This window comes from Physcomitrium patens, chromosome 12 (genome assembly GCF_059467195.1).
Source record: "Physcomitrium patens ecotype Gransden chromosome 12, ASM5946719v1, whole genome shotgun sequence".
NCBI classification, from domain to species: domain Eukaryota; kingdom Viridiplantae; phylum Streptophyta; class Bryopsida; order Funariales; family Funariaceae; genus Physcomitrium; species Physcomitrium patens.
The window spans coordinates 7144969-7159977 of NC_143421.1; the positions used below are offsets into that span (position 1 = coordinate 7144969).

The following is a 15009-nucleotide window of genomic DNA, read 5'->3' on the forward strand; positions in this document are numbered from 1 at the left end:
TAATTGTATCCAGATCCGTATCTGATCAAAACGTAATGCACGTGAGATTTCAACTATTAATTTATATGAATATTTCTTATTACCCATGGCAGAGGAAGAGAGAGCATGAACTTGAGCAATGTGCAGTCAATGGTTCTTCTTCATGGGAGTCTCCCATGAGTTTGTTGCATCAAATAAGAAACTCCTTCTGAAGTTTCTCCACTGATTACATCAGAAAGATATTTGGAGGAGCTTTTCAGTCCATCTATTTAAAATCATACTCGAGAACATGGCCAAGCTTCGTTCAAAATCCTCAACAAGGAGAGAAAACATTTTTGTCACAAGTGGGCGCCCTCAAACCCCGACTCTAAAACCTTGCAAACTTTGTGTGCTTTTATGGAGGGGGTTTAGTGGTCCTGTGTGAAAGGTTAGTGTCATTCCCTGTCGAATTGCGAAGGCAGGAGAATTGACTCTAATCTGGGGACATGGCAGTTGTCGTTGCAGCCACCTATTTCTGGGAGTCTCTTTCAGTTACCCGGGTATTGAAAGGAAATGGCTTTTAGGGCTGATTTTGTTGAGAAACCAGCAAAATGTATAACCGCGTAGATTTCAGATACGAAATCAGCCTATTTGATACATATAGATTTTGGCATCTAGGTTCGAAGGAGTTGGCTACAGTTAGCCCTGACCTTTCCAAACTGATAACGAGGCTCGGAGCACAATTCCAATTCTGGCCCTTCATAAGCTCGTGGTTAACAATGGTGATTCACTCGCACTTCGTAGATATTGGATGCATTGAGTTAGATTAGGGAGGTTAATTGTGCAGAGGAGGAAGATTGAGCGGATGAGCGGAAGAAGAGGAAGGAGAAGAGGGGGGCTCAGATATGCCGGTGGATTTCTCTTTTGACTGAAGGCGGCGAAGGTGCTCGCTCTTGTTGCGCTGCTCTACTTCAGCTTCGTGACTTCGAAGAATGCTCGCAGCTTGTTCATTGCTTCCTGTTTCAATTTTTGGTTTTCTTTTTGGTTCAGTAACGGCGGAGTTAGGTGGCGGTGTGCGGAAGAGTGGACGACCACCTTCTGGTTTTTGTCCGTGGAGGAGTTTTATAAATTTTTTTATTTCTTTTTAAGGAAGTAGTGCAAAGGAGAAGGATTAGACCTCCCCTGGGAAATACGCAAAGCTTGAAGGTCAGTCCTCGTACTCAGATTCTCGGCGAGCATTTTCGTATTTCGATTACGGCATTTTGTTTTGTGTTGGTGTCGAGGAGTCGCGCTGGTCACCCCTGTGAAATTGCTTGTTCGATGTTGACATTCTGGAACGTAACCTTTTCAATCATATACCGAGTGCTCGCTTCTTGTCTCACTTTGAATTCATTTTCACCCAAGTGTTAGTAAGGCTTGGGTCGCGGAAAACGGTTCGACCGCCGCTGTTTCTTCCGCATCGTGAGTATCAAGATCGAGATGGTGTGAATTTTAATGGTTTCCTCTTTAGTAAGCAGAATACTCTCAATGTTAAGGTGATTTAATGATTTTTTCTCGTAGTTAGAGTTGTTGGAGGTTTAGGATTTACTTCATTCCCTGCTCCCTGTTGCATCCTCGTCGAAATATCTGTCCGAATTTTTGGTTTCGGTCTTCTTGACACTTGAAGGACATATTATTGGTCGAGATCTTTCAGGCGGCGGTAGAGGAGGGTAGCTGGATTGAATCGTTTACATTTCGCAAGTTAGAGAATATTCCGGGATGAAGCGGAAGATCATTGGAACAGTACGCGATGATTGTCTAAGAATTCTAATTTCCCCCCACCAAGCTGCTGAAGGGTCCGTAATCACAACTCTGGCTTCGAGAATGCGAAAAGCTATTTCACGTATTGTGAAGCTGAGGTCCTTGTTTGCAAAATGTAGATAAATTGTCGATAATCTACTTTCGCTACAATTGATAGGATCCAAGTGTTTTTGCAGCTTCTTACTGTGTAAGAGAGTGGGAATAACTCGTGGACGGTAATTTCTTGGAACAGAATGCACTGAACTTACATGTGCTTCTCATCGACTCTTCTTAGTGTCAATTTCTTTCCTTCCATGAACGCTTCATTGTTAATTCGACAAAGACATAGGGGAATGTTCGCTGTGTTCTATAGTCTTTTCTTCTGAACTGCTGTAGCGAAGTTTCTGATTGGTTTCGTATGCATTGTTGAGAGTCTGTAACAGACTGAATTGCGGAAAAGCTGGCGATGCTGGATTTTTTAATCCTAAAACTCATTATCAGCTCTTTGTGATAACCTGTACGTGGTATTGCAGCACCTAGAAAAGGTTCACGGATGTTTCGAGTTGAATTTAAAATTGAAAACCTCATCGCTTAGAATTTGAATGATTTCTTCTTTGTCTTACCGTTAGTATTTCTCTTGCTGTGTCAGGTTGGTATTAGCTTTGGAATGGCGCACGCTAGTCTTCATTCAGGTGTCAGGTATATTCATTTAATTTGTGAATCTGCTTTGTGAACCTGGACGTCTTGACACTGGAACTGGTTCGATCGGTATGTACGCTCTGATCTTGTACATACCTAGAGGTTATGACAACTTCGACTGTAGTGTGCTCACAGAGTTTTATTGTTACATGAAAGAATTGAGGGAGAAAACAGTTTGGAATCAGTAGCTATTCATACCGTTGGGTTTAAGAGTATTAACAGAGTTCTGGAGGGCCCACCCCCAACTATGAAGAGGTTTTTCTGTACTTTCATTACGGATACCAGTGCTCTTTAGTCTAGGTGGTGTCTTTCGTGAACCCCTCGTATCTTGAACCTTGGAAGTGTTTTTTAAGTGGAGAACTTGACGCCGAAGCTTCTTGCATATCAAGTAAAATGTTCACGCATTTGTTTCATACTGGAACTTTTTAGTCTATGTGGTTGAGTGTCAAGGGCACATTTCACTGGAACGGAAGTGCATAAGAGGGTTCTGTATCATGTATTGAGGGTTCTTTTACAGTTTGTAAACCGTATGATAACTGGGATTGGTATCTCTGTTGGTCGTGTTCTGGTGCAGACCTTCGCTACAGCCCATTTTTACAGCAAGGTCGAGCAAAGAGCACTCTTTGAAGCATCCACAAGTGAGCGAAATCCACACTTTATATTTCAGCATGACAATTTTGCGCTGAGCTACTCACAGCCTTTAGATTGTAGATATTGATGAAATCATGCTGGTCAATTGAACCTTGATAAAATGGTGTTGCTTACGTATGATATAATATCGAGACTTTACCCTTGTAATGTGTATTACTGAAATCCCTTCGCAGTACAACTTTCTGAATTGGAACATCATGAGAAAAAAATCTTTGTGCTCATACAGGCTCTGAGGACTGCACTTTGTAATAAGGTGAATCCGGTCTCAATTTCATATTCTCGAGGTATCTTAGTAGGGGCAGCACATCGATTCTCCGCGAAACTACCACCAACGACGCCCGTCAGGTGCTCCACTTAACGAATTGCTATCTTCGTGCTTAATTTTGTTGTGATATCTGTTGGATTATTTGGAATTCTCATATGGTTCATCGTTCATCATCAACGTTTCCCGAATCCACTCCCGGATGCACATGAGAATTAATCTTGTTTCATGGAATCGGTTTGATCTTGAACGTGTCGGTAACATGTGCATGTGCGCTTCTGGACTGTAGGAGAGGCGCTTATGTAAGAAGTCCAGTCATTGCTGAGGCTTCAAGAGTACGATCCACAAGATTTGATGGCGCGATTGCGACGGAGGATGTGACAAACCTTTCTATTTCGGATGAAGCACCTGGGTCTAGGGCCAGCTACAGCACGGACACGGATAGTGAGGGTGAAGGTGAATATAGTCTGGCGTTTGATAATGAGAGCATGCCCGGATTCACAGTGGTTGGCGTCGATGGAATGGATCAAGACAATTTGCTTATGGACGTTACTTTGAGTTTTTATGAGATGGGCATCAGGTATTTCAAAATCAACTTGTTTTGATTGTGAGGTTTTATGTTGTTGCTTATCAAGGACCGTTCGTGGAGTCTCTTGTTTCATCTACCCGGATTTTTCTCGCTTTCACCAAGTTTCTTTGCTGTTAAATCTTTTTGTAGATCTATAATTGTTTTTGAAGTTGATTTCTGTGCTTGGCGTGCATGTTCTCAACAGTGTTCAGAGTGCCCAGTTGCTTTCGGAAAACAATCGTGTAGTAGACGTGTTCATTGTTTCGGATGCTGAATCGAAGGCAGCTATACCTGAGGACAGGTGGCCTGACATCTCTGAGAAGATTTTTGCTAAATTAAAGCGGCGTAATGTTCTTAATACGGCAAGTGGTGATCCTAATCTGGCGGAACAGGTTAGCTCATTTTATATTTCTTGTTTTGGAGGTCATGCAGGTACCTCTCTTAATAATTATCTTTTTAACCAGAAGAGAGGTTCTGAGAAGAAAAATTAATAAGGCGTTCTATTTTTGTGATGTCATACTTTCTTGGTTGGCAGGACTGATAGTGTTAGAGCCTACTGGTATCGTGGAAGGTTGGAATTAGTGTTGGAACTTATTGGACCGATTACCTCAACAGGTCACCTTCTTGACACAAACCTTGAACAAAGCAGTTCGTGGAGATGGCAGAGAAGATGTGCTCGAAGCAGTAAGTTTTTGCAGTTCGTGTTCATTGCATTCTTATTTGTGCGATACATGCAAGCGGTAATGTTGCTGGATTCTGAATTCATATCTGGCTTGTAAATAAACAGTAAGACATTCTATAGGACATTGGAAGCACATTGAAGTTGCATCATAATCTTACCCGAGTGCTTTGCAAATGACTGCTTAATTCTGAAATTACGATCTCCTGCTTGGAGTAGGCTTATTTTCTGCAAAGTGGTTTTGAAGAGCTGCGTCAGAAAGAAGATCCTAGAAAGCGCGCTGACTTACTGCGTTATATTGAGAATATGGAGCCGTCTAAGGTATGACATTGGGGGTTCGATCTGCCATTTTAAAAATCCTGTTTGCAATATTTTCCGTGTATTAAATTTTCTCTTCTTTCCGTGATTAATCTTCATGGATTTTGTGTTTATCCTCAAAGAATGAGTTGATATTTTTTGCTTGAATGTCTCACCATTATCATGATGTATTTCATCAACTATGAGGAACCTTCTGCAGATAACCGCAGTTATTCGTTTATTCTACCTATATTCATCCCTTCTTAACGTAGCAGACGAAGCGCACAGTCATCGAGTGCGTCGCGAGCAGGTATTATTTTAAACTTTAGTCTCGTTGCGACTTTCATAAAATTTCTGGATGCAATTGCAAAAATTCGTTGAGTCGTGGTGTGAGTAAGGTCATGCCAAAAACAACCTGTCTTTCTGTAATCTTTCATAAGAGTTTTAGTTTAATCTTTTTGAGGGTTTTACAGGTGTGGGCCAGCAGAAATGCAACGCCACTCTGGTATGCATCTTTTGATCACACTCTAAGAGCTTTCAAGAAGGAAAACGTAGGAGCTACCGAGCTTCAAGAATTGTTCAATCGAACAGAGGTCAGGTCCTTTATTATTTTGAATCCCTTTTTGCAATTTCTTGAGCAACGTTGTAATGTTGCCATTTTATATACAAAGATTTGAGCAGTTCGAAAGCAAAGTAATTTGCCAGAATGTTATCGACCTTAGTCAAATCATCAGTTTATAGTGTAAATTGTACAACTGTTTGTTCGAGGAACTTCCCTGAATTTATACTGAGTGTTCCTAAATCTCCTCCTTGCGTGTGATGCCAGTACAATCCAGTCTTTACCGCCCATCCAACAGAGGCTCGGCGCAGAGAAGTTCTTACATGTTTGCATCGTATTTTTCTTCTCTGCAATGATCGCGAGGTATTTCACTTTTGTTTTAATTTAATTTTTCAATCCACAAATTTATCTGTGTCTGCATTAAGGAAGCTAATCGTTCTACAAATTTGTATTTTCATCAGCATGTCTTGTCAATGGACTAACTAATCTAGGTTCATATTTTGAAATATTAAAATAATAATCATAATTATATAACCGTTCTTTGACAATAGTCAATACTGTTGTGGTAGGTTGAAGTTTGGTTCTAACTTTTGTGCATCAGAACAATGAATGATTTGTGAATCAATCATATTTCAAATTCTTACTTCATCTTTTTACGCTACAATGGATCGGTAACTGTTTCCATACAATTCACTAGTCAGCCCTAATGATTTGCACTGAATGCTTGGATCATGTGGTGAACTGGTTGTACTTTGTACTGTGTTGTATACTAATTCTACTGTGGCATGCAGGATCCAAGACTTAGTCCCGCGCAGAAAGTGGAATTGGAGGTTGAAATTGAGGCTGAGGTAAGCATGATGATTATTCGAAGTTTCATTCTTCTGTAGTAATAACTATGAGTTGTCTTTGAAGAACCCTTGATTTGTAGTCAAAACCTTATTTATTCGTTGGTTACAGATTGAAATACTTTGGAGAACAGATGAGATGCGATCAAGGAAACCTACTGTGTTGGAAGAAATAACTACAGGACTTGATTACTTTCGTTATTCTCTTTTTGAAGCCGTGTGCACTACTTATCGATATGCTGAGAACTCCGTGAACGTAAGTGTTCATATGCAAGTTATCATGTCTTGAAATGTCCTGAGGCCTTCGAAGAGCAAGAAATGCTTGTCTTTATTTTTAACATTGCAACTGCAAATTCCGACAGGCTATATATCCTGACGAAGGTCTTGTTGTTCCAAGTTTTATTAAATTTGGATCGTGGATTGGTGGTGACCGCGATGGTAATCCCTATGGTTAGTTTCTGAACTTTCACTCCCCACACAAGCCGCACCATAACATTAGACCATGCCTGTAAAAATCCCTCTTCTGTATGTTTACAACTACCAATCATTGTCCCATATTGTTTATGGTGTACTCTTCAAAACTGTACTGATGCAGATGTCATGTGCCGTTGGATGAATCAGTCCGCCCCGAGACGACCGTGATGGCAGCGTTGCTTGCAAGCCGCCTCATCTTGGCTGAATACATCCGTCGAGTCCGTGCATGTCAGGTGAAATTACTTATCTTTGATCCTTAATCTTTTAATGTGTAAGTTACAGATTTAGCAGTTCCGGACTGATCTTCGGATACTTTTCCTTGCTTGAGATTCTTGGTCACTTTGCTTCAATTTAATTTATAATACGATTTGTCATTAGATGTATTTCTTAAACAATGTTTGATAACTGTGTTGGTATTTATGCAGGACACATTGACTCACTCGCTACTCATCTCTGAAGTCTCATCAGAGCTATTGGAGAGTTTAGAAGAGGATAAGAAAGTGATGGAGCAGATACCTGCTATTCGCTTCGATAGTGATCTTTACGAGCATGTAAGTTTGTTGCTTGACTTAGTTTTCATATTCTTGCAAGTGTGCTACATAAACTTAATATGTGGTTCTCATCTTGTGCATCTCAGTGCATTCTCCTATTTTGAAGTTTTTCTCTGGTAGCCTCTAATTTTACCAATTGTCTTATGATTCAGGAACCATACAGACTCAAGCTTAGAGTCATGCGACACCGACTTGAGCAAAGATTGAGAGAAGTCAATGCTCGCTTGCGTGAGTTAGGAAAGGCAGGCATGCATGATGAAGTATGCCTCCAGTTTACCCATGCCCATTGCTTCTTATTTGCAAGCGCAGTAGTTTCAGCTGAATAAGCATGTGTGAGGTTTATTAGCATCAGTTGTATACACATTTTAATCTCATATTGGTTATAATGAATTGAGGTCTGAAGTGGTAATGAGACATTATGAAAGTTAGCACTAAGGGAAAACGCCCTAAAAACTTGGAATTCACAAGAAACACGCGTGGTTGGACTAAAACTGAATTATACAAGCAAAGAAACTGAACGTTGGATTGCTCATTTATTTGTTAATGTGGTCCATCTGGTTGGAATTGCAGTTGTTGATAGACATAGAATTCAACATTGACGAGATTCCCGGGTTGGATCCAAAGAAGGATGCTTACGTCAGTGAGGACCAGTTTCTGAACGATTTGAAACTAATCGATGTGAGTACCTCCTTTACTCTGGTGAAATTATACACTTTTCAGTAAAATCATGCTGATTGCATTGAATTGTTCAAGTTATTTCACTGCTCTGAATGCTGCCCGTATTGAATATTCGTGTGTGCTGTGGATTTCAAGCCATTATCAACTTTTCATTCATGTGTGTAACTGTCTGTCTGAAGAGTGCGTCATTTGCACTCAAAGAGCCTCAAACTAGGCAGTTCAGTAAAGTGCAATATATTTACGTTTGACTTGTATTCAGTTCTCATTACGCAAAAGTGGAGACTTTCGCTTGGCGGATAGAAAGATAAAGGATTTGATTCGACTGGCTGAGACATTTGGCTTCTACTGTTGTTCTCTTGATGTCCGGCAAGAGTCAACTGTACATACTGAGGTAACGGCGATTTGTTATATTTTGATCAATGCGAGGTACTGCAGCGTTTATTTGAGATCTTTCGCTTATAATAATGTACTCAAACTGCAACTGGGAGCCGGTTACTTGTCGCATGCGATCAGTTTTCTCACATGAAATGAGGTGGTCCTGGACGATTTTCTGATTTCAGGCAACAGATGAGATTATTCGACTCTTAGGACTACACGACAATTACAACTCACTATCAGAGGCAGAGCGCATGAATTTGCTTGCAGAAACTATCTCAAGTCCGCCCCCTTCAGACGAAGTCGAGGTTTGTGTTTGTGCTTATTCTTTTCAACGTACGGGATTTTCTTTGGGTTTGCGTTGTAACAATTGTCGTGTTTGTTTGTATACTTGTCAATCGCGTTAAGTTTAGCCGTAGACTTGTGCTAGATATACTAGTGTACTTCGAAATCAACATGGAGTTTATCGTTACGTGAGGATGTGCGCTATGATAAGATGACGGTTCATCTATTGTTTTCATGTTGAATACTTTTCAGGAATTATACAAAACCATGTCGGAACCATCAAGGGAGGTAGTGGAGCTCTTTTTCGCCTGTGCGGATATTATAGAAAACATCTCCGAAAAATCCATAGCCTCTTACGTTATCTCCATGACTCGTCAAGCATCTCATGTGATGGAAGTACGTTCCTTTCCGCTTTTGTTCATGATTAGTGTCTTAGCTGCTCCCACTTTGGTTTGACACCATAAGTCGTTTCTTGTGTCACCGTGCCTTAACCTTCTGCGCTCTGTTGGAAATTAAAGTTCTATTAGAACTGGAGTGAAGTTCCAATCTATTGAAATCCATATTACATTGTAACTGATGCGGAAAGGATTCTAAACTCACATTTTTTCGTTGTATTTCCTCCTCTTCTACTTCCTCAAAAACAGGTATTATTCCTTGGGTGGTTTGCATGTAAAAATTTGCTAGAGAAAAAAGCTTCCGGAGAATGGAGCGCACGGTTGGTTGTTGCTCCTCTCTTCGAAACTATACCAGATCTGGAGGTACTACGGAGGAGCTCGAAATTGAATAATTCTTTTGCTTGGCTTTCGAGACCTGTGTTGCAGAATAGAATATCAGCAGTAATTGTTTTGAATGATAAAAGGAGCTCAAATGACTTAGTATTTCTTTTGACTGTTAAATTCTTGTGTTGTTTGTAGAACATGCCAGGGTCTCTAGAATCTCTTTTCAAAAATGAGACTTACAAGGCAATCTTGATGGCTTCAGGCGGTATTCAGGTAAAGTCAACCAGATGTGTTTATAAATAATATTACACTCGCACTAAAGAGTCTTACGTGTTTTCTTGGATTGCATTCTTATGTCTTGGGTTTTGTGTGACTATCGTTAATGATACTCCTCGTAGCAAACAGAGTTGTGTCGGCAAGCTTCGAATTTGATTATGATTTTGTTTAACCCTTCAATATCTTCGAAGAGAATGTTTATATGTAGAGGATACCATGACAAATGGAGTGTTTGCAGGAAGTGATGTTAGGTTATTCAGACTCCTGTAAAGATGGAGGTATTACAGCTAGTGCATACAACCTGTACAAGGCTCAATGTGTAATTCAAAAACTCACAAGTGAGGCAGGAGTGAAGTCGTGCATCTTTCATGGTCGTGGCGGTACTGTTGGTCGTGGAGCCGGCCCGACTCATGAGAGTATTCTATCACAGGTGATTTGTGCAGATAACTACATATCTCACTTTTTCTTTTTTTGAATGTTTTAGATATGAAATTGTGGATGCTAAATCTTAGAAGTTCTTGCTGGTCACATGCATAATGTGGTGCTGAAGTTTTTTGGTCTCAGGCAACCATGATGGCAAAGAGTTGATTTTTAAAACGCATCATTTTCCTTAAACTTGTAGCGTGATAATGTTCTTATTTATTTACTTATTTTATTACTTTTACCCGTAACAAGTACTAGAGGTCCGTGTTCTTCTCGAGCAGTAGTATCAAGCGCTTGCCTCTTTGATTGACTTCTCTTTCACTTGTTGGCAGCCACCAGGCAGTGTGGATGGACAAATAAAATTCACAGAGCAAGGAGAAGTTATTACTTATCGTTATGGAAATGCTCAAACGGCTGCATACGAGTTGACTGTAAGTTTTCCATCACTTCTATTTCTGGCTAGTTGCCCTGTCTATCATGACAAGATCCCTGTCTTGATTTTTAATTGAAAATACTGTTGCATGTCCAATTGGTCTTGATCAGACTTCACGACTAAAACGCTCGGGATTGTTATAGGGACTTTGCTTACTGAATTTCAAAAAAAATCTTTGAAATTGCACCCAAAGGCTTCGGCCCATCAAAAATAACTGAGTTTTAACTAATATTTTTGGCCATGGTGTTGAATTAATAGGTTGGCATTACTGGGCTTTTAAAAGCTAGTCATCCCGCAACTCGACTTGGTGGTGACTATGAAAGGGTGAGCAGACATCGAGTTATTAATTCTATCGTTTTCTGGGAAAAAAATATACATTTGATAGCACTCTTCTTGGCATGAGGAATCTACGAGACTAATGTTGTAATAGTTGTGGTATTTTATCTTCATTGCGGTATCTAATACCACCCTGCAGCGTATTGTATCATGTTATGTTAATCTGAGAAGTCAAGGCATCTTTTTTTTTTATTATGAAATTCTACGAAGTCATAATAATACAACAGTATCTGTTCGGTAACATGGTGTGATGTGCTGGAACAGTACTTCTCTATTATGGAGCAGCTTGCGTCAGCTGCAGAGAAGTCGTACCGTGAACTGACTGACGATACGGAAGGATTTTATGATTATTTCTATGAATCAACCGTTGTCAACGAGATTGGACTGATCAACATTGGGAGTCGGCCTGCTCGTCGTAAGGCTGCTGTTCGTGACAAGTCTTCATTGCGTGCTATCCCTTGGGTCTTCGGGTGGGCACAGGTACGGCATAGCTTGTGCAAACAATTCGTGTCTATCAGATTGTTTTGAAAATCCTTATTAGCTACCGCATTCGTCAAAAATGCTCTTGTTGCTGTGTTTTTCTGTACTGGTCATTTTTCAAATACGGTAATATATGTTAAAGACTACTTTTGCGAAAATTTCCGATAATAAGATACTCGAGTTTTTCTAGTATCGCATAGAAAACCCCTATTCAGTTAACTTTTCATGTAATTGATTGTTGGGAGATAGAATCTATAGTATTAATTTTGAGTGCTCTGCCTTGGGATAAAACCCCGTCTTTTTGGACCTTAGAGAGCACTAAGTTTAGTTTCATGTCATCAGTGGGCATGGTTCGAAAAGGTGAGACTGGGTGGTTCATTTCACCTCAGGGTAAACATAACCTTTTCGTTCAAATTTCCTCACGCCATAACTCATATTAGTAACTGTTTCCTAGACAAAATCCTGGTTTTTTTAATGAAGGTAACCAGCCCGAATGCAACCTCCTCACTCTTGGTCAGATTCTCTAGTCCAGTTCATCATGCTCAAACTTGCTAACCCGAGACTACGACAGATTGCAGACGGATATCTGAGCTGACATTTGCATCAAGAAAGCTTAGTTGAAGACACATAATCAGTTGAATATCAATTATTGCATGTAATATTCTCAAGTACAACTAAAGTTGGTTATGTACGGATTTTGTGTCCGACAGTCAAGGCACACACTACCAGCATGGTATGGGGTTGGCAGTGGCATTGCTCATTATACACGCGATGAACCAGACAGAATTAAAGAGCTTCAGTCGATGTATCAAGAATGGCCTTTCTTTCGCACTTTTCTGTCCAATGTGCAGGTATTTACGAACCCTCAAAGTCTGAAATTCTACATTGCTAGAGCTTTATTGGCTAAATATTGAAAATGACCTTTTTCTAACTGTATCATCTTCATCGGGTATCTTAAGGTGGATGGTCTTGTTGAGGTTTTCACTAATTTTTTTTTTTTTTTTTTTTTGCATCACAACCACTTCCACGTTGCTTTCATACACATTTTTTTGGCTATTTGTGACGTGAGATGAAGCTTGTGATTTTTGGCAACATGACAGATGTCTCTGTTTAAAGCATCAATGGAGATCGCTCAAGAATACGCACGATTATGCTCGTATGTGTGCTCCCCATTACTTTGCCATACATGATAAATTTGCGTAACGGAGTTCTTTTGTAAGTGTTTTGCAACTAATTTCTAACATGAGGTTTCCCTGGTAATCATGGCATTGGTTATGTGCGTCTGTGTGAGATTTCCCATCCAATATCTCCGAGCACAGTAGTCATGGTACCGACGTGTGTAACAACCAGAATACCTGTATAAAATTTGTCCACAATCCTAGTTGATGCTTAGAACCTTTAGGCTGATCCTATCTAGTAGTTTTCAAACCTGTCATATTTTTCTTTGATTAAATATTGTTCTTTAAATTATCCATGGTCCTTACATGTTGTACTTCCTCACGCTAGTCTATCCATCTGATCAAATGCAGGAACCGCATCACGCAAAAGCTGGTCTATGATCTAGTGGCGCAAGAGTACTCTCTCACGAAGGCTCAGGTTTGTTACCTTTGTTCTTTAGCAATTATGAGTTGTGTCCGTTTGGTTCGTTCTAAACTACCCGTCTTGGTCATTTAAGTAAATAATACATGAAATGTTCAGTGGTCTTTTAAGGTAATAGATCATCCTTCTGTGGCCTATTTTCGGGGGAATAATTCAACTCAGTAATCTGTTTCTTAAATATCAATATATTAACTCTAAATTGTGTCTGGGTTTGTCTCATGTGTTCGGAAACATGCATGAGCTGAAAGTAGTGAATTGTTAGTAGCTGTTGCCTGATCTTGTTGCAGGTGGTCATTTATTTATTCCTCAGTCATTTTCAATGCATATATGTGAACCAGCTAATCTCTGATTGTAAAAGCATGGGGGGGGGGGCGGATGGGTGTAAAGTTTCTGATGGTTTCGCAGCAAAATAAGTTGCTCCAGGACAATCCGTCTTTGGAGAGTTCATTCGACACGCGACGAAAGTACCTCGACCCACTTAACCACCTCCAGGTACTGCTAGTTTCTGTTTTCTGATACAACTTGCAATTTACTATCTGTTTTTCACGAGTTTTCTGCTTTTTTACCCTTGAAATTAAGTTACACTATTAGCAGATTCTGCTCTGATCCAAAACCCAGAATGTTTTCATTTTATATTCTAAAACACCTTATCTTCTTGGTTATCTGGTGTGATAGATCATACTTTTGGGCCGCCAAAGAGACCCAACAGCACCTGAGGAGCAAAAACCCCTGTGGGAGAAGCCTTTGCTCAGGACCATCAAGGCCATTGCCAGTAACATGCGTAACACTGGCTAGTTTCGTAAGCTTATGCATTTTGCATCTATAAATTGTAACAGAAGATGAGAATCAGATTGCGAGTGCTGTGGCTGAGACAACGATCACGATTTCACAAATTTGAATTCTTAGTCTAGATCTCATGTAGGGCCTTCAAAAGCTCAGATTTCATCCTTTATGACCATCCATAGGCGCAGTGGGGGTATCCGTGATTCCTAGCTTAGTAAACTGTTAGAGGTTTGTTTGGTTTTACGTTTTATTATATGTAGAAACAAAGCATTTGTCACAAAATGTTTATTTAAGTCGATTCTGGAACATGAACTGTTGACCAACCTGGAAATTTTTCTTTCTTCCTTCCTTTTCTTTTATTCTACATTTTTTTTCTGTGATTGTTGATTTCGTATGTCAAATATATAGTCACTTTAACATATCCTCATCTATTCGCCATCGCTACAATAGTTTTCAATATAAGGTCAGAAGTTAACCTGAGCTGCCCAGTAGAATACTAGTTCTACGTTGTGACATTACTGTATCGATGTTATTCATCTGAGGATCGCCTTTTTGAAATATGTACCGGAATCACTAATCTAATGGACAGAAGGATAAGACCACTTGTGCAATTACTGCCAATTGATGCATGCAACAAAATTACCCTGAAGAGACGAGGAGAAATCAGGTGAAGAGGCCGGACTAAGGAGAAAGTTTCAAGCGGTCGACGTTATGGCGAAATTACTTGAGAACTAAACCTGGATACCATTAGTGGGTTAAATTTGATTCAGCAGGTGGTGTGGTTTGGTTTCAAAGGTTGACTCTGTTTGTCACCCCACATTATTCTTGTTTTTGTTTTTCCTTCCAGATACAGTGTTCTCAAATCTGCGTTTATTGAAATGTTTGATCGCTCTGCTACTCAATGACTGTTGAAGATTACCATTGGTTGCAGATTGGTGGAAGCATTGCAGGATGGCTGTTTTGGAAGTTAATTGAATCATGCTCGATCACAGTGTTTTTAGGAATTTCAAGCATGACTGGCTGACATTTCAGAACGGCATCTTTTCTTTTCTTTTTTTTATAATTAGTTTTGTAAACTATGAGAAGAGCGATGACAATCAGTTTCCCCCTAAAAATAACTTTCAAGGAATACTCTTGAAAACACTATTTGTGCCCGGCTTGCCCAATCCCAACTGTATTTTCGGGAACTGGATCTCAGTCAGCTCCAGAATAACTGGATCATTCAAGGCACTAAGTAACTCAGATCCTTGAGTTTGCTGTGATCCACTATTTTGAGGACAAGGAACCCACTGCGCCATTA

The 15009-nt window shown here is 40.0% G+C and overlaps 1 protein-coding gene across 5 annotated transcripts; it reads left to right on the forward strand.

The window, feature by feature from the left end:
• The first annotated feature begins 819 nt into the window (after positions 1–819).
• LOC112289779 (uncharacterized) lies at positions 820–14053 on the forward strand. 5 transcript variants are annotated; one of them, XM_090254727.1, is made up of 32 exons: positions 820–901; positions 2387–2436; positions 3011–3074; positions 3314–3432; positions 3639–3929; positions 4123–4309; positions 4533–4601; positions 4816–4917; positions 5114–5203; positions 5367–5486; positions 5720–5815; positions 6244–6300; positions 6410–6553; positions 6660–6747; positions 6919–7004; positions 7197–7322; positions 7475–7582; positions 7893–8000; positions 8260–8391; positions 8561–8683; positions 8913–9056; positions 9305–9418; positions 9575–9652; positions 9894–10085; positions 10411–10509; positions 10770–10835; positions 11112–11327; positions 12038–12178; positions 12428–12483; positions 12857–12923; positions 13314–13418; positions 13602–14053. In XM_090254727.1, the coding sequence occupies exons 2-32, from the start codon at positions 2405–2407 to the stop codon at positions 13719–13721; spliced, it is 3540 nt and encodes a 1179-aa protein (XP_090110853.1). In that variant the 5' UTR covers positions 820–901; positions 2387–2404; the 3' UTR covers positions 13722–14053. The 5 variants fall into 5 exon arrangements, 4 of the variants coding, with proteins under 4 accessions (XP_090110853.1, XP_090110851.1, XP_024391122.1 ...); XM_090254725.1 differs by lacking the exon at positions 820–901 and adding an exon at positions 910–1164; XR_002971984.3 differs by lacking the exon at positions 820–901 and adding an exon at positions 914–1164 and having other exon boundaries at positions 12428–12542.
• The last annotated feature ends 956 nt before the right edge of the window (positions 14054–15009 follow it).

What these genes read in the sequence shown, in the direction of transcription:
- LOC112289779 (XM_090254727.1), top strand. Translation starts at nt 2,405, where the DNA reads ATGGCGCACGCTAGTCTTCATTCAGGTGTCAG. An exon ending in TTCTCTGCAATGATCGCGAG is followed by an intron (nt 5,816 to 6,243) that starts GTATTTCACTTT and finishes TGTGGCATGCAG; the next exon opens with GATCCAAGACTTAGTCCCGC. An exon ending in GTCGAGTCCGTGCATGTCAG is followed by an intron (nt 7,005 to 7,196) that starts GTGAAATTACTT and finishes GTATTTATGCAG; the next exon opens with GACACATTGACTCACTCGCT.